The 23,596-nt window shown below is 46.5% G+C and overlaps 1 protein-coding gene across 1 annotated transcript in view; it reads right to left on the reverse strand.

Moving 5' to 3' along the window:
• Positions 1-1,025: 1,025 nt before the first annotated feature.
• Positions 1,026-23,596, reverse strand: part of FOXK2 (forkhead box K2) — a 51,749-nt gene continuing 29,178 nt past the window's right edge. Inside the window, exons 4-9 of the mRNA XM_015098889.4 lie at positions 23,046-23,192; positions 17,942-18,135; positions 17,004-17,179; positions 15,609-15,905; positions 14,919-15,128; positions 1,026-4,261 (exon numbers count right to left, since the gene is read on the reverse strand). Coding sequence (XP_014954375.2) covers positions 4,065-4,261; positions 14,919-15,128; positions 15,609-15,905; positions 17,004-17,179; positions 17,942-18,135; positions 23,046-23,192 — 1,221 coding nt within the window. The 3' untranslated portion in view covers positions 1,026-4,064. The remainder of the gene's footprint in view (positions 4,262-14,918; positions 15,129-15,608; positions 15,906-17,003; positions 17,180-17,941; positions 18,136-23,045; positions 23,193-23,596) is intronic.

The following is a 23,596-nucleotide window of genomic DNA, read 5'->3' on the forward strand; positions in this document are numbered from 1 at the left end:
ACCTAAAGGCTTCCTTCAACATCTTTCCTAAAAAGTATGTAATTAATTTGGCTGCGCCAGGTCTTAGTTGTGGCATGTGAACTTAGCTATGCCATGTGGGACCAAACCAGGAACAGCAGCCAGGCCCCCTGCTTTGGGAGTGCTTTGGGAGTCTTAGCCAGTTGACCACCAGGTCAGTCCCTTATAACATCTTTTCCTTGGGTAAAGGTAGGTTATTCTCTAAGATACCTGTCCCCTCTTATTTGACTCAGTTTAACTTCAACAAGGTGACCCTAATAACTATCGGAGTAGCTTTTCCTGAGTGAGAAGGGGGAGGTAAGACCTAACACATCCTAAAGCATCTATTAATACAACATGGACAACAGATCCGAAAAAATATTTAGGGATGCTTCCGTTAGTTGGGAAAGACTGTCTCAGTACATGAGGAACAGTTCTTTTATGCTAATATGAACTGTTTTTACATTAGGACATGAATGTCAAGAACAAAACTCCCTGTGAACTCTGTCCTTGAGGTTCAGTTATCTCCCAAAGAGGCCCTTCATGGCGTCATTTCAGTAGTCCTTTCTCCTCCTACCCCTTAGGACATCAGCAATCTGTGCCACAGACTTTTCGGTAGCTGGACAATCTAAGTGTTAATAGTGACTTGGGGACTGGAGTACCCGTGTGCCTCTAAATTTAGACACAATTTCCATCTCATGGGAGAATGTATCTCACTCAGGCTCAGGAGCAAATCAGAAGAAATGGCAGCTACACCATAACCTCAAAGTTAGTTTTAAAACTCCGACAGGATGGATAAAAGCCAGCGAGTCTTTGTTAGCACTGCCTGTGACCCAGCTCCCTTTGCCCATGCAGACACTCAGGGCCCCCTCTCTCCTGGTGGAGGCAAGGCGCCTGCTCTGCTGTTGTCATAGCAGTGTCTTGGCACAGGCGCTCCAGTGCTACCTAGGCCTTTGGCGCGCTCGGAAAAGAGCATATAAAAAAGCAGTGCCTGCTTAAGCTTATCAAAATGACAATGATACTCTGTATTCAATTAAAATTAATAAAAATATTTTATTGAATTTCAGGAACTTGGTACTTTTAAAATTTCAAACCTTTGCACACAAATCAGCACTATCCTTTCTAGAATAGTGGAGGTTAGGACTTGAAGATTGTCACTTGTCTCCTTGTAGTCACATAGCACAGAAATCCCAAGTCCTGACACGCCCCACCCCCTTCCGACCGTGGCCTCGCCTACTCTGCTGTTCTAGGAGAGGACGATGTGAGGGGTGATGCATTTAAGGAGCTCAACTGTCTGAGTGGAGACTCCACGGACACGAGGGGAAGATCAACCCTAAATCATGCGCGGACACCCTGGGATACGCCACATCACTTGGCTCACGTGAGAGTTTCCCTTTTGTACTTTTGTCTGGTTCGGGGCAGAGCTGCTGAAATGAAGTCTGTCATCCCTGAGGGAGCTTGGAAGTTTGGCAAAGGACAAAGCAGAGACTTTCTGAAATGACTTATTTAGGAACCACCAGTGGACTGCTGGGCGGGAGTTAAGCGCAATGTGACTGCTGATGTAGCACCAGGCATCAAGTGGGGCCACAAGGACACAAGCTCAGTGACTCCCAGGTGTTAAAGGGAATTCACAGCTAAATTCAAACATTTTAAACTGCCCAGGACATGGGCAGTTAATCTATGTCTTTCCCCCCTGCCTTTTCCTTGATATTCTTAAATATCTATGTGCCAATGAATGAGCCAAGACAACAGGAAAAAGGAAACAGAACGCCTCGCCTTTGAAAAAGACATGCTTTAGCTCCTGGCAGCAAAAACTATCCTTCTCCCTTTAGATTTGAGAGCAGGGTACTTTTCTTACCTATAAACCCAGCAGAAATCCCTCCAAACCCCAAAAGTCTACATTTTAGGCTCAGAAATCATCAACTGATAGACTGGGCTTACACAGGGCAAGTCTACCAGGGTCTCTCAGGGTGGTGGTGGAGGTGGTCTCCTGGGCAACACACGAGGCATCTGCTTAGTGTGGCCTGAGCCGTCTCCCTCCCAAGGTGGTCTTGTCCACTCACCTCCCCAGAGCTCACGGCCAGGGGGCTGCAGTGGCCCATGACTGGCGGGTCTGGAGCACTCAGTGGAGTGACCCGACCCCACAAACAGGACACAGCACATCTGAATTATTTTTCAAATTGCAAACCTTCTGTGTAAAAAGACAAATAAAAATATACATTCCAAGGTATCTGTACAGTGCCTGGGAGATGCAGACAGCTGCCCTGAGGTGCTCTGATCCGTCCGTGCTTCAGTCTGCAAGTTAGATTTTGCTACTGTCACACACGTGGTCTCATTCACAGGATGGTTTTGTTTTTATTTTTTTAAATGGCTGAGTTATAAATCCAGCTAGTGTGCAGTAATTTCATAATTTTAATATGCATTATCTGCAATAACATTGTGACAGCTCCATACCGTGGATTGACACACAATACTTAGAACAGATTTATCATATTTGGTCTTTAGGTAAATAATAAATGTTTTAAAATTGCCTAAATATACCATTCTGAGCCATTTCATTCCACCAGGAAAATACAGGGTTTTTTTTTTTTCTTTTTTCTCTCTTTAAAAAAAATTAAATACCAAAATAACTACATTTAAATAAATAACGTTATGATGATGACATTTAAAAATTCACAATAAGGCCAGAGCCCTCTTTCTGTTTGCATGCTGCTCAGCTCTGACCCCAGAAACCTCTGGAAAGGTGAGTGGCTTTCTTCCAGAGAAACGCAGGCTGAGGCCGAGTGGGCCTCCGACTTTTCATTCTCTCACCTTTGTTTCCTTTTCTCTCGCTTTTATTTTTTATAGGAGAGAGATCAGCCTTAGTATTAGATTCAGTTCTAAAAGGTTGAGGGGAATTTCCTATTACAAATCAGAAAGCAACCTAGGTGTTTCCAACGCTTACCGGACGGAGGGTGCTTGCTTCCCAGACCCTTGTGTTTACAGGCAGCTTCTGTTCCACCCCAGCAGCTGCTCCTGCCATGAGTGGGGCAAACCGCAACATCACGGGGCGGCTGGCCGGCTGGCCGATGCCAAGAGCTGGCGACGGCACCTAGAATAGTGAACGCGTCACGGAGAAATCTGTGGCCTTTGTTTGAAAAAGGTGTGATAAAAGGTTGAATCTTTTTTCCAAATGACGAAGTAACAGTTCTGTCGTTTTAAACATACACAATACGTAGGAGATTTGTTTTACTCAGAGTGGAAAATTATGCCAGGGACAAAGTCAACACAAAGAAACAAACAACAAAAAGTAGCAAGAAAGAGAAATGGGTAAGTGCAGCTCCAGGAGCCCGGCAGCGCTTTCCGTCAGGGTTACAAGTGGCCCGCGGGTGTCCGTCTGTATGTCCGTCCTACACATGGAAATGGAGGAGGATTAAATTCATCAGGTAACTGCTCTAACATGGGAAATTTGCAGATGTCAAGTAGCTCCATCTGACTTAAACAGGACAGACAAAAGTAAATCATTCCATAGGCTGAAAACAAACAACAGAAACAAACAAAACTACGCTGTTTCTTCTCCCCAAATGAAATCCACACAAAAGGTCCTGTGTGATTCCAAAATTTCCAGAGTAGAAATGGAGTGATCTGAAATGTCAAAGACCCCATTATTTTGTAAAGAAAGAAAGTACACCTCAAAATATTCTAATTCCACATGTGAACAACAAAATACTGTCTCGTCTACTGGCAGCGGGCGGTGGGGTGGCTCCGGCCCAGGCCCAGCAGGTCCGCTCGCACCGGGCGTGTCCTCCCGGGGCAGGACCGTGAGTCTCTACTGGGAGCTGAGCTGAACACTGGGCGGGGAGACATGCCGGAGCCCGGCTTTGCTGTTTGTGGTTCTGATGTTCAGGGGTGACTTCAGTCTTTTAAGGAGTTTTAAGGCCACCTGGGTTTGTGTTTCCAGTGCTGAGGTGAAGTCCAACCGCAGGGCCCTCTACCCACCGAGGGAACACGCTCCGAGCGTCGGTGAGAGGCAGTGTCTCCTTCTGGCACCAGAGTTGACGTTAAAGTGAGAAACGCTCTCCCGGCTGCTAGTTCTGGACGCCCTTCTCCCGCGTGGCAGCCGGCGGCGCGTCCACACTCAGGGCGATGACGAGGCCCTCGCTGTCCTCCGTCTTGGCCCGCTTCAGCTCCAGCTGCTCCGCGGGCTCGCCGCTCTGGCGCTTGGTGGGCAGGGAGGCGGAGGCGGAGGCGTGTGTCGCCAGCATGTGCAGGGGGCTTGCTGCTGCTGCGGAGAGACAGTGGGTCAGAGCCTGCGCGTCTGGGCGGACGCTTGTCCCTGCCAGGCCCCTGGGCATCAGAGACCCCACCTCATGTTAACTGTGCGAACAGCAAGTCTTTCTGTGAATGCACAGCATCTGTTTATTGCTTCCAATAGTGGGCTGCCTTGCTGAAGTGGGAAGGGGGGAGGGCGGAGGCCTGAGGCAGATGGCTTTACTGTTTTGGCCAAGGGGCCGGTGCTGGCTTCTCCTCGACACAGGGCCCCTGAGCCCAGGAGGGGACTGGGTTGTATCAAGCTAAGCCTGCATCTGAGCCACATACCTGCTCCAAGTCTGTCAGGGGAGGGACCTCCAGCGAGCCCTAGGCTGGCTTCCGCATACCCTTCCACCCAAGCCCACCCTCTCTCTGGTCGTCATCACCGGGAGGCCCTTCCTCCTCCTGGACTCCCGCTGGCACAAGGGCCTCCTCCACCTCTGATCACGCCTGCCTCATGCTCTGCATGACCAAACCGCAAGGGATGAACCGAAGGAGGTCATCCCACACCTAGAAGTGCTCTTCCTCCAAGTGGGAAGGCAGACTGGGCCTGGGCCATTTACCACAGCGGGGGCGGGGGTGGGGCAGGGTGTGGGCTGGAGCAGCGACCTGGAGAGGCAGCATCCTGTCCAGGAAGACCCCTGCCCCCTACCCAGTCCCTTCGCGCCCCAGGGGAGGTTTAGGACCGTAGCAGCAGGCGGCCATATGGAGAATGATGTGCACACGAAGACCCTGAACAGCGACCTCATCTCACGAGCAGGCCCGAGTCCCAGCAGGGGCGTGTGTGCTGTCCCGCCTCCCTGATGCTAGTAACTTGATGTTACCGCTGCGGTAGCTCATGACAGCTTGCTCTACATGTTGCATAAGCATAAGGGCTTTACACCAAGCTTTATGACTGGGTCTTCTAATAGATCGCTTTAGCTAGCACAGGGGGACGACAGAATTTCCTCCCAAGAAATGGAACTTGAAGCTAAGTGAAGAGACAGGGGGTGGGGGGTAGTTTGCAAAATGAAACAGATGGGAAGCCACAGAACACACACTGAGGTCAAAGAAAGGGGAGTTCAGCACCGCCAGGACTCCAGCGCCCCCGTCCTCAGCTCCAGATTCAAAGCCATTCCACTTAAATTCCCGGTAGGCTTTTGCATAGGAAAATTCATACGATCGTGTCTTCAGGGAACAAAGGGGCTGGCAGCTGGACCTGGTTAACATGGGGCTTCCGGCCATCTCCGCTGTCATCTCTTGAGAGTGACTGCTGCGTCACTTTCAGGAATAAGGACCCGTGTGGTGCGGGGGCAGCACTGCAGTGAAGCCGGGTTCTTCAGGACGCACACGTCACTGCTGCAGTCCATGCAGAGACAGAGCCCTGGCGAGTTTGGGAGATGTCCCACAAAATTCTGGCTTGAATAAAATTGCTGTTTCAGGAGGATGTAGCAATGATTCAGAGCAGAATGGAGTTAATGGTAAGTCAGGACAAATCGGAGAAGGCACCCCCCACCAGTACTCTTGGTACTGGAAAATCCCAGGGACGGAGGAGCCTGGTGGGCTGCAGTCCACGGGGTCGCTAAGAGTCAGACACGACTGAGTGACTTCACTTTCACTTTTCACTTTCATGCACTGGAGAAGGCAATGGCAACCCACTTCAGTGTTCTTGCCTGGAGAATCCCAGGGACGGGGGAGCCTGGTGGGCTGCCGTCTATCGGGTCACACAGAGTCGGACACGACTGAAGCGACTTAGCAGCAGAAGCAGCAGCAGGCCAAATGGCCAAAGCCTAAAAAATTATGTGACTGGAAGAACAGGCTGGTGCGGTGGGGCAGGGTAGCAAGGCCTGCTCTATGGGAGGTGTGGCTGTAGGTGGGGCCCGGGCCCCAGATTCTGAAGCAGGCACAGTGTGGTTCCTAGGCCATGCTGAGCAGTCTTCCACTAACTGATCTGCAAACCCTCAGGAAAGGTGACAGCAAAGGAAACGACCTGGGCAGTGAGGGAGCCTGAGAGTGGGCAGAGAAGTCTCAGAAAGAAGACGGCAGAGGGGCACTGGCGCCACAGCGAGCAGGTGGGATGCCACCTAAACATGCGTGTTGCCCCAGGGACTCCACACCCAACCCACACGCCCCAGGACTCCACATCCAACCCAACTGTGTCGCTGCCCCAGGACTCCACATCCAACCCAAACGCGTCGCTGCCCCAGGACTCCACATCCAACCCAAACGTGTCGCTGCCCCAGGACTCCACATCCAACCCAAACGCGTCGCTGCCCCAGGACTCCACATCCAACCCAAACGCGTCATTGCCCCAGGACTCCACATCCAACCCAACTGCGTCACTGGAAAAACGGCACAACCATAGCCGTACTGGTGAGCCGCAGGTGTGGGCCCGGGACTGAGACCTGGGTTGAGAGCCCGCCTCACGGCCAGACTCATCCCACCTCTCCGCCCCTCCGTGAGCAACAAGCATCAAAACGTGCCCTCCCTGTGCCCATGGCGGCAATAACCAGAGCTCAAGGCACCTGCCTGGAAAGACAGGCTTCCTTTTCTAAGGGTGGGAGGGCGGCCTTGATGACACACTACACTGAGGCCGCCACACAGGTGCCCACCAAGCAGGAGGAGCACTGTGTTCCGGTTGAGGTGCCTGGCCCTCAGTCACATGGTGCCTCAGCAGGAGGGGGATTCAACTCCAGGGTCACCTTTCAAGGGGACGCCAGGCACCATCCTGAGCCCCCACGCTCCCCACCCATCCATTAGCATAGTCCGCATACAGGCAGAGGCCAGTGGCTACACTCTGAACGGTGGCAAAGCCCCCAGGGGCTGTGAACACCTGTCTCTGTCCCGGCCCCCAGCTCGCCTGCTTCCCGCAGCAGGCCTGGCGTTATAGGTCTCCCTGCCCGTGCACCATCCTGCATGGTTTCCTGGCCATGTCCTGGGGTGCCCTCCCCACTCAGGCAGGGGCTCCACTCCTGTCTGAGTGTAACTCATGCACAAATTTCCTGCTACAGCCCAGCACCGCTGCTCCTGAGAGGTGTCTTACACAGCTGTGAGTCAATCAGAGCCCCGAGCTGAGCCAGACCAGATGGCACATCAGGCTGGCGGCTGCTGAGCCACTGTCTCAGGGGGAACACAGGGCGGGGCTTGTCAGCTGATTGACACATACCCTGTCTTATGTGTTTTTTGATTAAAGACAACTCAACCTATACTGTTTATCCATTAACACAGAACTCATGCCTGTATTTTCCCCATAAGGCACATCACAACCTTCACGCCTAGAACACTCCAGGCCTTCTCAGAACCAGGCCCAGAGCCCACTTTTAATAGCAAAACCACCAGCAAGAAGCACAAAACATGGAACACACGGCCCTCAGCAACCGTGGGGGCTTCCCTGATGGTCCAGTTAGTTAATCTGCCTGGCGATGCAGAGGACCCCAGTTCAATCGCTGCTTCGGGAAGATCCCATGGGCCCTGGGGCAGCTAAGCCTGTGCACCACCGTCACTGAAGCCCACTCCCTGGAGCCCGTGCTCTGCAACAAGTCACTGCAGCAAAGAAGCCAGCACACCATAACCAGAGCGCGGTCACCACTCGCAGTAACTAGAGAAAAGGCCATGCAGCAACAAAGACCCAACACAGCCAAAGAAAAAGTAACTTTAAAAGAGAAAGAAACAGTGGGAAAGACACAAGTTCATAGCGGGAGCTGAAACAAGGGGATGGGTGCTACCACACCCTGCTCTACTGGGAGCCAGCATGCCCAATTCAAATACCTTGCTGCTCTGCACAAGCCTGCAAAGGACTGTGAAAGCGCAGAGTGTCGACTTGGGAGTTATAAGTAAATTTCAGTGATCTGCAAGAAATCTGCAAACATGTCATCCAAGTATGGAGGCTCAAGTGCGTGTGTGGGACCACCTCCCAGGGGTCCTGCCAAGCAGCAGCTTCACACCAGGCGGGCGCTGCAGGCAGAGGTGGAATATTGCCTCGGAGGTGATGCCGCCTCAGTGCTAGCCTCGCTGCGCCCCCAGGTTCTGGCCCAAGTCCAAGCAGCTCCTGCCCGTGCACCAGCTGCTGGTCCCGTGGGCGCCCTGCCTGCTCCATCCACAACCTACACGTGGTTCCCGGAGGAGGCCGGGGGGAGTTAGAGAGCACACCACTGGGCAGACAGCCCAGGTTTCCACAAAACCCTTTTGCTTCCTCAGCACCAGGACCTGGACCCAGAGAAGCACAGGCTGGGGGCCAGCCAGGGCCAGTTTTTGTGAGACGGGAACAGTACCTGTGAGCATAGCAGAGGCTCTTTAGGATGACAAGTGAAATGCTGCTCATAGGGGAACACTGTCAGCAAGGTAAAGACTCCTTTCTTCCCCAGACCACCACCCCACAAGCTGGAGGTCAAGGGCAGCAGAATCTCCACAAAGGTAGACTGAATCTGTGACCAGAATTGTGGTCCAGTGCAAAAGAGGCTGAGAAGTGACCTCAGCATGTTGGGCTTTGGGGGGAGCAGTATGACTGGCCCCAGAAAGTGCCAAGAAGAGGTTCCAATACACAATGGCCTGAGCCTGACTTCCAAGTTCATTCTACGAGGCCAGCACTACCCAGATACCAAAGCCAGCCAAAGACCATATGAGAAAACTCAAACCAATATCCTTGATGAATACTGATATAAATATCCTCGAACTAAATACTAGCAAACTGAATTCAATAGCATATTAAAAGGATCACACACCATCACCAAGTGAGATTTATCCCAGAAATGAAAGGGTGGTTCAACATATAAAATCAACTAACAGAATACACTGTTTTGACAGACTAAAGGACAATATAATAACATGTATGATAACCCACAGTTAGACAGCGTCAATGCTGAGAGACTGGATGCTTCTCTCAAAATCAAGGATGCTCGTTTGCCAACACTAATCAAGTCCTACGGGCAGCTGGGCGGGAAAGGGAAATAAAAGGCATCCAAATGGGAAAGGAAGTAAAACTACCTCTACTGGCAGATGATGTAATCTTTATATATAGAAATTCTAACAAATCCACATAAAGAAACCCCCAAATAAAAAATTCATATAATCAGCAAATGTGCAGGGTACAAGATCAACATGCAAAAAATCAGTTGTATTTCTATACAGTAGCAATGAACAATCTCAAAAGAAAATTATGAAAACAATTCCATTTAGAAAAACATTCAAAAGAAATAGGGAGAATTTTAACCAAGACTTAAACACTGTAGGACTTCTATAGTGAAAACTATAAAGCACTGTTGAAGCAATTAAAGAAGACCTAAATAAATGAACAGATATTTCATGCTCAAGGATGAGGGAACTTAGTATGTTAAGATGGCAATACTACCCAAAGCAATCTACAGATTTAATGTAATCCTAACAAAATTCCAATATTTCCCCTCAGAATTGGAAAAGCTGATCTTAAAATTCGTACTTCCTACCCCAAAACTTCCTACCAAGCTACAACAGTCAAAACAGTGTGATTATGGCATAATGACAGACATAAAAATCGATGAAATAGAACCAAGAGAAATAAACTCATACATCTGAGGTCAACTGATTTTCAGCAGCGGAGCCAAGACCATTTAACGGGGAAACAACAGTCTCTACAACAAGTGGTCCTGGGAAAACTGATCTCCACATGGAAAATATGAAAACAGGCGCTTGCGTGAGATACAAGAATTAACTCAAAATAGATCAAAGATCTGAATGTAAGAGCTAAACTCTAAAGCTCTTAGTAGAAGAAAACACAGGGGAAGGTGTAGGTCTTCATGACCTGAGGTCTGGCAGTGAATTCTCACCAAAAGCACAAGTGATGAAAGGGAGAGAAACTGGACTTAAACTTAAAAACTTTTGTGCATTAAAGATACTATCAAGAAAGTGAAAAGACAAACTCACTGAATGGAAGGAAATATTTGCAAATCATATACAAGTATCCTCCCTACGCCCTTCTATAAAAGCTTCCTTTATGCCACTTTGCTTTTATGAAATAACTACATCACTACCCACTTTCGCTAATGGAAAGAAATCTAAAGAGGATTTTCACTTCTATGGAGAAAGGGGAAAAGCAAAAATAATGTTTACCACTTGTTTTGCAGCAAGCCATTAGAGTCAGCAGCACCCCAAGCAGTGAGTGGCACAGCCAAACTCCTCCCCAGGAACCACACTCCATCTCGGCATCAAGACAGCAGAGCTTTGCGCTCTGTGAGCATGTGTGCTCTATCTTGACTCATTCTGTACATCCGTTAGCTAGACATGTTCTCAGGTTTCACGGGAACTCTCTACTTTTGGATAGCAGGGGATACCTGTATCTGATCAGGACCTAAGTTTCTAGAATATATAAAGAGTTTCTATAACTCAACAACAAAGACAAACCCACTTTAGAAAAAAACAGTGTAAGGATCTAGACATTTCTTCAAAGATGCTACAAAATAACCAAAGAGCACATGAAAAGATGCTCAATGTCATCAGTCCGATGCTCAACATCATTAGTCACAAAGGAAATGCAAACAAAAACCACAATTAAGATGACCATGATCAAAAATAAAAGGAGAAAACATCAAGTGAGGTTGAAAAATAGAACCCTTATACATCACTGAGGATGGAATGTTAAATTGCTGTGCCTGTTGTGGAAATCAGTTTGATGGCTACTCAATAAAGTAAACACAGATTTACCATACAACTCAGCAATTTCACTTCTAGGTATACACCCAAAAGAAATGAAAACAAGGATTCAAACCAATACTTTACACGAATGTAATAGCATTATTCCAAATAGCCAGAAGGTGGAAACAACCCAACTGCCCACCAACTGATGAATGAGTAAACAAAGCGGAAACACATTCAGCCAAGGAGTGATGCACTGATGCACGCTGCGACATGCCCGAACCTCGAAACGTTAAAGAGGCCAGTTAACAGAAGCCACAGTTCTTATGGTTCCATTTACAGGAAATATCCAGCACAGGTAAATCCACAGAGACAAAGTAGATTAGTGGTTACCAGGGACTAAGGTAAGTGGGGAATGAGGAGTAACTGCTTAACAGGTATGAGGTTTCCTTTTGGGGTGATGAAAATGCTTTTCAACTAGTTAGAGGTGATGTTTTCAAAATACTGTCAATGTGTTTAATGCCACTGAACAGCATACTTTAAAATGGTAAATTTTCATGTATATTTTACCACAATTTTTAAAAAGTACATATTATTTGAATCCTAAGGAGAAAAGAATTTGTTTTTAAAACTATAATAATGGTATTGCGCTTATATATTAAAAGAGAGTTCTTATCTTTTAGAGATGCATGCTCAAACAGGGAATGACATACCTGGGTGGGAGCAGACAGGGCAGGTGGGGAATATGAACAAGGTAGGCTATGACCTGATTTCCAGAATGTCTGTCATTTTCCACAATAAAAAGTTGAAATATCAAACCTTCTGATTTTCAAAATTCATTAGTAACAGGCACACCTTTCTCAAGATTGGTTTTCAAGAGTAAAAGAGGCCACAGCTGGGTCATACAGCATCCACCCAACACCAGTTTTCAGGAAAACCACCATCTCCACTTGCCCACACAATCTTCCTAAAGCTGATCTGCCACCTCCTCCCTCCTCCCCTTTCTTAAGAGCCCCTCTCTAAAGCCACTCAACTGTGCTGGTTCGGGAATGAAAATGTCAAGATGGAGCCTGAAACCAAGGAAGAGTGAAAACACTGGCACTGTGAACCTCAATTACTACTGACTAGGTAGCAAATTCTTCTGGACCAAGTGATTTCTAAGTAAAAGACTGAGACTAAACTGATGGAGAACCAATAAAATTTCCTACTAACAGATAACTTAAAATAGTTTTTGCTGAAAGATGACTAAAACTGGAAGGAGTTTCAGCATTTCTTCTATCCTTCCTTCTTCTAAGTAGGAACAAGGTCTCTGCGGGCTGACCCAGCACTTTCCTTACTGTTGCCAGCAGTGATCATCAGTATAATTGTGTGGTTTTCTTTAAAGCCCAGATGTATTGAGAAATGCATCTTTACTAAAAATGAATGAATGAATAAATCGATTTATTTGACCATGCCGTGCAGCTTATAGAATCTTAGTTCCCCAACCAGGGACTGGACCTGCTCCCTCAGCAGTGAAAGCTCGGAGTCCTAGCCACTAAACTGCAAGGGAATTCCCAAATACAATTTTTAAAGAATTAAAATTTTGGTTTTGGAAGGACTGATGCTGAAACTCCAATACTTTGGCAACCTGATGCGAAGAACTGACTCATTTGAAAAGACCCTGACGCTGGGAAGGATTGAAGGCGAGAGGAGAAGTGGACTGTATAGGATGAGATGGTTGGATGGCATCACTGAGTCAATGGACATGAGTCTGAGTAAACTCGGGGAGTTGGTGATGGACAGGGAGGTATGGCATGCTGCAGTCCATGGGGTCGCAAAGAGTTGGACACAACTGAGCGACTGAACTGAACTGAATTTTGGTTTTGAACAATTCTTCAGTTACAACAATTGATAAGTAAATCCTTATAGTCACAGATAATTAAATCTTTAATATTTCTACATTTTGCTGTTGCAGAGAAAAGACGTACTCAGTAAATGACATTCAATCATAAAGTATATGGCATTAGCACAAAATCTGTGGGGGGCATGGGACTTAGCCATGAGGATGCATGAGCTTGCCTATCTGTGGACTGATATATGGGTGAAGTGAAAAGTGAAAGTCACTCAGTCGTGTCCACCTCTTTGCAACCCCATGGACTATACAGCCCATGGAATTCTCCAGGCCAGAATATTGGAGTGGGTAGCCTTTCCCTTCTCCAGGAGATCTTCTCAACCCAGGGATTGAATCCAGGTCTCCCACATTGCAAGTGGATTCTTTACCAGCTGAGTCACATGGGAAAAGTGGGTATCAAATCAAGACAGTATTCAGAGCCAGGAGCACATTTAAACGAATGATGTGTTATTTTAAAATATCAGTAATGGGAATTCCCTGGTGGTCCAGTGGTTAGAACTTTGTGCTTTCACTGCTAAGGGAGAGGGTTCAATCTCTGGTCAGGGAACTAAGCTCCTACAAGCTGCAATGTGCAGTGAAAAATAGTAGTAATAAAAATTAAACATCAATATTTTTAATAGTGGAAAATTTAATTACTTGCTTATTAAATTTATGAAGCAAAATTTTAGATACCAATTTAAATATGTGAAAGGGACACTCAGTTTTTTAAATTCCTTAGACAGGCAGACATAAAAGGTTCCTGATATGCACAGTGCTTCTTGGAAGGCCTGCAACACGTGAGAAATGTACATTCTTCAGCCCCAGGCCGGATCTGCTCAACTGGGGACTCTGGGACAGAGCCCTTGAGTGATTCTAAGGCACATGATATGTCTGGGAATCACTGGCCCACACCATGTCTTCATGACTTAAGACAGAGAGGAACAGCTCAGACCAGAAATGGACCGTCCACCTCAACACCATCTGCTTCCAGCCACGCCAAGGGTCACCAGGTCTGCCACATCTGGACCGCCTGTGACAATGAAGTTACTCACAGAGAAAAGAAAAATGAGGCCTGAGCAACTCTTACTTAGGAGACACATGGCTTAAGGAAGAAAGCATTTTAAATGGGCAACTGGTTGCAAATTTCCCAATTTATCCACAGGTGGCATGTTATCTATTATTTAAAAACAAAAAACTCTCGGTGGTTAATCCTCCCTAGAAAACATTACAGATCTTGTCTGTAATGTTACAATAGAGATCTGCCTACAGATCTCTGTTAAATTCAGGGAGGAGCAGGGGGAAGTGGAATCACATGAGGTGTCCCAGGTCTCCATCCCTTAATAGCTCAGTAAGGATTCAGAGGTCAACACAATCAAGCCTTCTGTTCCCCGCCCTCTTTCAGAGAACCTATCTCTGGGCACAAAGAGCTAGTTTGAGCCAATAGCTTCTGATTCTACTGCTTGAGGTCCTGCAGCTGAATCACAACAGCCCACAATGTGGACAGCACACACTTTACATACCTGAGTGAAAACCCACTGCTAAGATGTCTGCATACAAGCTCCAAGGACCCAAAAATCTTGAGTTGACTCAACAGCTAGCCGGACTCCTACCCTTCACACTGCTCCACGGAACTGGATGGAAGGAGGTTCTCTGTTTTCTGATTTAAAAGCCAAGCTCCCTTAAGCTCATCTATGTCAGAACATCCATGTGGAACCATGTCAACAGGGTTCCTGAGGGCCTTCAGAACAAAGAGCACAGCAGATACTCTCAAGCAGCCCCTGCCCCAGGGGAGGGCACTGTCTCTGGAGTCAGCTGAGATGCCCCCAGGGGGCAGTACGAAGTCAGGGTCCACCATCCAGCCGCCAGGCTGTTTCCAGGCCACACCTAGATGGCTACGAAAGGCGGGAGTGTTTTCATCTCTCTAGGTACTTAGAAACGCTTTCCTCTTCAGATAGTTCCTCCAATGGGAATTACATGGGAGCCAATTCCCACAGCTACTTCCCAGCTACTTCCTATTCCGTTTCCAATAGTTTAGAAATGCAAACATTTCTTCAGAAAAAATAAAATGAGAACTGTAATAGAACGAAAACCTTGAACACCACGCTTCATAAAAGGAGAGCAGAGGACCTTCATTCATGTTACTGGCACCCAGTTACCCACGGGGGACACTGCTTACCATTGTTCACCTGGCCGTGGACAGCGGCGGGGATTGGCACCACGTGAGTCCCGTTTTGTGTTACAGTTTTTATTGGAAGCTGGTGCTGACCTAGAGGTGCCTGCTGCACTATGGTGACCGTCTGGACAGGGGTGGTCTGTGACGTCTGAATGATCCGGCCAGCAGCACCTAATGTGGCATGGCTAATCGCAGGGATAGGTTCTACTTTCACTAAATTCAAAGAAAAGAGAAAAAATGACATCAACTAATATTACTGGATAGCTTACAGAACTCTCACTAATTTAAAGCAAAGCAAACCAGGTGGCGAACATCCCTGCTCCAGCATAACGTTACGTAACATGTTAGCAAAGGGTCAGGTGAACGAGGCTGGCAGGTTTTTGTTTTTTTTTTTTTTATACTGAATATTTATTTGCTTATTTCCCATGAAAAGAATAAGTATTTTCCCATGAAAATTGTAGGAGGTCAAAGTATTTTACTTGTACATTGATGAATCTTAGGATTTTATTTTATTTTTTTATTGTATTCCATTTTATTTTTTTTTTCCTTTTTTTTAAAAAAAATTTTTATTTTATTTTTTAAATTTTAAAATCTTTAATTCTTACATGCGTTCCCAAACATGAACCCCCCTCCCACCTGGCAGGTTTTTAAAAGCTTGAAAAACTGCCCAAAGCGACTGCCTCTACTGCTTACCTTTTACTTCTCTGTGGTCTCCATTCTCTTGTGGCTCCGCCTTCGGGGGGGCCAGCACAGCTGCCTGAGTGACCACAGCCTGTCCTGCGACGGTGTATGTGTTTGCTGGGGCCAGTCCAGCCACGCTGGTGACGGACACCGCTGGGATCTGGTGGACGACGTGGACCGTCTGCACCACGGGCTGCTGGGAAGTCGAGGTCGTCACAGGGGCGGCGACAGTGTAGGTGACAGGCTTGATCGTCGGTGGCAGTGGTCGCTGCACGGCGATTAAGACGGGCTGACTAGACAGAGGTGAGCCTGCCGAGGACGGGAGCGGAGGTGAGGCTCAGGTATCCCAAACCACCTAACTGACCCCTCAGTTGCAACCTACAGGCTGATTTAAGAAAACAGGAGGTGGCCCCTTTCATCTGGTAATGATGCAGTCATTCACAATGAAAGAAATGACATATTTAATGGGGATACTTAATGTATATCTAACTGCTAAAAATGCAATCTCTGCTTTGTTCAGATTTTCTTTTTTTTGGCCACACCTTATGGCATGAGGGATCTTAGTTCCCCAACCAGTGATCAAACCCATGCTCCCTGCAGTGGAAGTGTGGAGTCTTAACCCCTGGACCGCCAGGGATGTCCCTGTTCCGATTTCTTACAACACTTCTTCCCACAGTTCTCGCCTCATGAAAAGGAAAACATCAACACAGGATATGGGAAGGAGCTGCCCAATGAGGCCTGAAGAAGGGGGCCATGCTCCCTGGTATCGAAGTCTCCATCTCATGACAGGTGTGGAGAAGCAGGAAGCGTGGAGACAGAGCTATCCACCAGCAGCCCTGCCAGCCTCTGCTCTTTCTGGTTTGGGCATTTGGGCTCCAGCAGCAGGAACTACAGATGGGGGCTGGCAGGGGTTGTTGCCAGCATGGCCAGGAACTCCAAAATATCAAAATGCACATTTTGCCAACCAAGTAGGAACCATAGCAGAATTACCTTGAACACATTTTCACACTACTTTTTTTTTTTTAAATTCCCCAGGGCACACATTTTTATTCCACATTACAACTTTGTATGTACACTAGGAAATATTCACCTACCTACTAAATAGACATTTATTTCCTGACAGTGTCTACTTTGTCTAATTTATGTTATTTCTTTTTGAGGGAATTCTTTTTCATAGACTTATGAATGATGAAACAATTGAGAAACAGGTTAATTCTAAAATTCTTCAGGTACCTACACATACGAGTCACAAAAGAATGTTAACTGATTAGGGAAAAAAAACAGAACACAGTGCAGTTAGCTTCTCAGAGCCTATCAGGCACAAGGCTCAAAGGCTCCAAGGCCTCTGGATCACACGCTCATCTGACCCGTCCCTCTCCCACCACACCTGCCCTCTGTGCATCTTACCTGGTGCACTCTGGGCAAACCGCGCCTCCTGGATGACAGCGAGTTTGGGCTGTGAGGCACCAGGCTCGGGCTCCAGAGGGGCTGGCGAACCTTCCCGGGACAGGCTCTCAGGGGTCTGGGCACCACTGGAGTGAGCAGACAGCACTCCAGCATGATTGGGAGAGGCTGGAGCACTTCTGTACGACCAAAAAGAAGACAATGGATTTTTACAATAAAGCACTCAAGCTACCCCGTTGTTTTTAGTAAGTGTATACTGCAAAAAGGGGTGTCATTTGTCTTCTGCCAACCAACTACAGTTCTTAAGTCTTACTTTCTGTGTGACGCCTATACCCTGAAACACTCAACAAGGCTGGCACGGCTGGGACGGAGCCAACGTGTGCAGGACGCTGCTGCTCCACACCCAGCATGGGCCACACAGCATGGGGCAGGACTGGCTGCCTCTCTAAGCAGCTCCCACCCACAGCCAGGCAGCAGGAGCCGGCAGCCTGCAAGTGGAGCTGGCTGGGTCTCAAGACTTAAATTACAGCCATTTCTTTTTTCATTTCAAAACGCAGAGTAACTATTAATGAAGCTAAAAATGAAACAGCAAAGATGTAGCTTTAAAGAGCTTCTCACATGCCAAGGAAAAGGAAGAAACTATCAACATGGCATCATCATATTGCCGACTCATCATATTGACAATATGCATTCAATGAAGCAACAATGCTACACAGGAATACAATTTAAATAAAAACTTTATAATCTGAATTGTTTTAGCACTAGAAACAAAAATACATGAGAGGCATCCAACACTTCTTTTTTTCCCAAATCCCCAGCCCAACATTTAATCATAATGCATTTGGTAATTCCTTCATTTTCAAAAGGAAAATTTACCAATACATCAAAGGTAAATCCACTGACCATTAAGAGAGGTCTTTTTGTTTGTCTTTTTTCCTTACCTAGACGAGAGCGGTCCCAGAGGGGTTCTAAAGCAAGGCACGCCCCTAGGCCGTCTTTTCCTAAAAGCCTGCTCTATTAATTTGCTTTCAGAGGCAGGATCTATCCTCCAGAATGAGCCTTTGCCTGGTTCTTCCTGGGAACGTGGTACTTTGATGAAATAACGATTCAGAGAGAGATTGTGGCGAATTGAATTCTATGAAACATAAAAAAATACGTAGAATTCATATATTTCTTTGCTGAGAAATAAAAGTGTGCCCCAGTTTTAGTGCCCTGAAAAGGTCCTGTAGCTCTGTGCTGGAAGAAACCGGCCCTCCCCGAAGTGCAGGAGGAGCTGCGGGCATGACCACTCAGAGACTGCCAGGCAGCTTCTACAGAGGACATGGGGCACTGTCAACAGCATGGCAGGGTGGGCACTGGCAGGCAAGGAAGGGAACTGGGGCATGGAGAAGAGGAGAGAAATCTATACCACACGAAAAGAGGCTACTTCCAATGGGAAAAGCATCAACTTCTACCTTTTTACCAGGTAGGAAATCAAGGACTATCACTGTGACCTCTCTCCTTTTGGAGAGGAACAGTGTTGAGAACAGCCATCCCTTTAAAATATTTTATCAGTACAAACTTAACTTATAGAATCCATCACAGCTTTTAAAATGAATTAATCCGCTATAAGGTATTTGGCAAACTAGCAAAGGAGAAAAAAAAAAATAAGCCAAAGTTTCAGAAATATTATTGACACCATCTTCCAGTCAAAGAACTTCCATATACTTTGATCTGCAAAATAATCTCGTGAAGCACATGGAGAAACTTTCTCAATCCCTAGGTCCATTCTTCTTTCTGTTACAAAAAACTCAGCTCACAGTTTACGGATACTTGAGGAGACCTCTCCGCTGCACCGAAATTGGAGACCTCCAAAAGCTCAGGAAAAGCTGGATGGAAGTCACGCATTCAGATCATTTTGTGAACTTATGTTAGTGTTAAAGTTGAAAATTAATGGATTAAATTACTAAAATTTCAACTCAAACTAAAATTCTGGGTTATCAAAAAATTATTTCTAAGTTCTCCAATTAACTTTCTAATAGAACTGTCAGCCATAACCTAAAATTCTGAATTGCCAGAGGTGGCTCAGAAATCCAAGTAAGTCAAATACTACTTTGCAACCAATCTAAGGGACTATTCAAGAATTGAACCAGTCACAGGACTATTCAAGAACCATACCAAAAAAAAAAAAAGAACCACACCAGTCACAGGCCACGACAAACCACCAACGCCTATGGACATCAATCATCTCATTGGCAAGATGAAGGGACAGGCTAGGCTGTCTGATTTGTGAAGACTGTTTATAAGGAGATGTATTATATTAGATTCAGAATATTTCCATAACCACAAAGATACTTGCTATGATGTTCTATTACAGGGTCTGGCTGATAATCAACCAAGCCCTACTGGCAAATCCCTCCAGAAAATCTAGTCTATTCTTGGTGTCCCCATCAAGACAGAGAAAGCAGTCCTCTGTCTGCACTCAGACCTTTTGAGTGTGGAGTAGAAGGCAGATCCTAAGAAAAAAGAATGAGAAAAGCCAGCCCAGAAATGAGAGTGGAGGACACTCGCACGGTGAACTGGATTTGAGGGTGCAGAGTTCTGGGCTGCACCACGGGAAGCCGGCACTCAGACAGGAGCTCGGAAGAGACTGCCTAGCCCCCGTGCTGAGTGACGCGTGACAAGGGCAGTGCTGAGCCCCACGTGAAGGCGGGAACTGCACCGACGGGGTGAAGCAGGCTCACATTCATGTTGTTGGGAGGAGAAAGGGAGGTTAGCTCAGCGGCGATCTGAAGGCAGGAAACGACAAAAGTCAGGACCAGGGTCAGCAACATAGCGGCTGTTACCCCTCACACCACCACAAGCTGTGTGGTCAGTCCTTAGGTCAGGGAGTTATTTTCTGTTCTGAACCCAGTCTGCACCATCAAAAGAGGGCCTAAATTCTCCTCCACTCTGACAACAATCCCACAGACAAATGAGCCCAATTAATGGTCACCTGTGATTCTCCAGCCAACAAGACTCTAGAAAATATGAAGAGGTATTAAGAAATATTTGACACATACACAGAAATTGTATTTCTAAGGTGAAAGTAAAGGCCTTCGTAATTTGATCAAATCAAGCTACACACATTAAGACGACACTAATTTGATTCCAGTGACTCAGATTGTTATGAAGTATTCAGAGAAAAGGTGGGTTATTATTTAAAACTAAATATGAAGAAAAAGATCTGCAATACTTTGCACATTCTCTTTCCTCCAAATTCTCCCAGCAGAGGCTGCTTCCCGGAACCCAGCTGAGGAGGGGAGGGCACAGGGGCGGTCACTTGCGCCTGTTGTACTGCCCTCCCTGAGCGCTTCCAGCCTTCCTGCCCAGAACGCAGTTTCTGTCTGTTAGCCCCACTCAGCACTGAGCACTTGCCAGTGTGTATTCTGTGTAGTAAGAACTTGCAGAGAAATTCACAGGAAGAACTTTCTAAAGGAGAGTCCAATGTGTAGGGTGCAGTTGAGCACAAGTCACTCCCTCTGCTCTCAGAAACCAGCTCTGATCCTTTGAGGGGCCAAGAGAACCAGAATTCTCAAACTTCTCAGGCATAACAAATACCTCTGTTCTGAGTAGGGTAAAATTATAAGTCATAACAAAGTAAAACATTTTGGCATAAGTAGGCAACCAAAGTAGATAAATATGCCATCCCCCAGCTAGTGGCATTATTCAGACCATCTTGCTCTACCGTCAAATTTGCTCCAGACTAATCAAAAACCTTTGCCATGGGCAGACTGCAAAATACATAAAGTAAGGAGCCACGGACTTCCATTAAGTGCTCAGGACTGGTATAGTGGGAAGAGTCCACACACGTCATCTTAGAAACTGAGGTGGAGGGAAGGATTCAAGCTCTAAGAAGCACAGCACTGCCGCCTCCTCTGACCCACTGGGGGTGGCAGGATGCAGTCTGCAAACCCCCAATTGAAAAATGCCTGTTTTGGTTGACAGCTGGGTGTTTTGTTTTTTTCTTCCCCCTTAAAAGAAAAAGGATCTGGGTCTTTTATGAAACAAGGTTGCAAACTCCTTTTGTTTTCAGCCTGGAGAGAGGGAACAGGAATAGCCTTCTGTGTAGAGACTGCAAGTGCAGTCCCTCAGGATGGGCAGCTCAGAGTCCAGTGACAGAAAAGGACACAAACAAGCCTGCTGGGGAGAGCAAGGACTGCTGAGGACAGGAATCTGAGTGCTCGTCCATAAACTAAAGAAGGCTGGAGCAGGAAAAGTCATTTCCCGCTAAAATAACCGGGGCAGGTACACAGCGTCTCAGGAGCAGCCTTTCACAGGCAAGAGGCACAGTCATCCTTGTGACCTTTATATGGGCAGAAAAGATGTTTCAATAAAAAGTGTTAATGACAGTTTGTAACTCTCAGTTCTAAGTAGGCTGTGAAGTCAGTTTAGGAGCCAGCAGCAATCTGTGCTTAGGGGTCACCTCCGTGGGCCTCACCTCTCTGTGACCATAGCCCCTCCTGACCTAACTCACTTCCCAGGAGACTAAGGCCAAGAATAGGTTGCCCTTCAGCCTCTAACAAGAAAACCTTGTAATGCACGGTATCAGTTCTCACATAAATGGATGCTACAAAGCACAGGAAATACAACCAAGAGGGAAACAGAATGTTCAAGTCTGGCCAGGTTTTTCAGAAATACTCCCATTACAGCCCAGCTCACTGGCATTTCAAATTATCAAAATTCTACACACAGTGAGGTGCGTGGACCTCTCCCGAGCTCCTGAACAGGGCACTGTGTGAGACCTCACCTGCCCGTGCACAGGAAGCTGTGCCCCATGGACACAGACTATTCTCTGCCTCTGCTTCCTTTGTTTTACACTTTCTTAGAAGCACAACCTCACTGTTACAGATTAAAATATGGCATGGGACTTAATGTTGGGACTTACTGTACATCATCTTAAGGGACCTGCCAGGTAGCTGAATATGAAAGTGTTTTTCCCGAGCCAGCATTTCCTTCATGGCCAACTAGGAAATGCCACCTGGCTGTGAACAGGAAGGCGGGCAGGACACAGATGCTCTAGCCCAGGAGAGTAGCTTTTACAGACTAAGATCCTTTACAAAGGAAACAGTCAGGATTTTTATCATAACATGTTTATAGATCTGCAGACAGAAGAAAAAAGTCTTTACCCTCCATTAAACAGAAAATGGCTTACTCCCCAACCCCTTGGCCAGATTACTTGACTGTGGTTATGGTTCAACAGATGTACTTGTCAAAGAATCATGTACTCATTAACAGTCAAAGGAATTCTGTGGCCATTCCTGATTACTTAATGAATTCAACATTTGTAAATGTATATTTCTTCTCTCTTTTGATACACTTTTACTGTTCCACACTTCAAAAACACAAGGAAGAAAAACATACAATGCAGAGGTTGAAAAACTAAATTAAAAAGCTAAACAACGGAAATACTATGCACCGATTTCCGAATGTCCTCTGAGGAGACCCAGATTCACAGACAGCCTAGGAACAGGCTGTAAGCACAAGTCAACAAGTAGGCAGGCTCCCCAGGTGAGTAGCGCTGTGTCCATGTTTTGTGTACTGGCTACCTGGAGGAGGCATCAGGCATCTTTTGAAGAAAGGGATCCTCAGTAACAGTTTGAAAACCATCTCTGTGCAAAATTCAAAAAAGCTATGTATGTTTTCAGAAGTCAATGAGGAAGACAGAAGACCGCCAAAGTAAAGGATGGGCAGGATTTTTAACTCTCCCTCCCTCACTGGTCCAAGAGAAACATCTCAAACGACCCATTCCTTTCCCACCCGTGAAGACCACGACAGTAAGAAACAGGGCTGGGGTTTCCTCAGAACCATGGTTCCTTGTGCCGTGTGCTAATAAGGAGGTTAGAAAGAGCACGGCAATAGCACGTATCCGACACTCCTCCTCCCTCAGCACGAGAGACCCTCACTCATCTCACGTTACCTATGCCCCAGCTACATACACAGCCACTCCGTGCCCCTCTCAGCTGTCAACCAGCATATACAAGACATGGAACAGAAACATTTAATAACAAACTGAAAAGGATTTACCTGCCAGCCCTTGTCCGCAGTCCTGTAGTAGGGATAGTTTTTTGTGATGTGCGTATAAATTCCATTTAGGGTGAGTTGTTTATCAGGAGCCATTGTAATCGCTTGTACGATTAATTGTGCATAGGAATAAGGTGGCTTTGAATCATCCTGTATTAAAGTTAAAAAAAAAAAACAAGTATTGAAGTAATCAAAATTTTTATTAAACTTACTGAAGTTCAGGATTCTTGACATTTTAAAGCATTTCTATGATAATACTCGTCTTCCTTCCTATAAAAGTAATATATGATGGGGAGAATTCCCTGGCTGTCCAGTGGCTAGGACTCTGTATTGTCACTGCCCAGGGACTGGGTTTGGCTGTATGTGTGTGGGGTGGGGTGATGGTGGTGGTGGTGGTGGATGTAATATGATGGGAAAGCATCTGGAAAATCTGGAGGAAACAAATGAAGACATGTAGAACAGCAGAAAAGAGAACATTAAAAACACGTAAGGGAAAAGTCCAAAGGGCAAAAACAAAAAGAATAAGAAAATGAGGAAAAACTCAGTAGAATTTC

Source organism: Ovis aries, chromosome 11 (genome assembly GCF_016772045.2).
Source record: "Ovis aries strain OAR_USU_Benz2616 breed Rambouillet chromosome 11, ARS-UI_Ramb_v3.0, whole genome shotgun sequence".
NCBI lineage: Eukaryota > Metazoa > Chordata > Mammalia > Artiodactyla > Bovidae > Ovis > Ovis aries.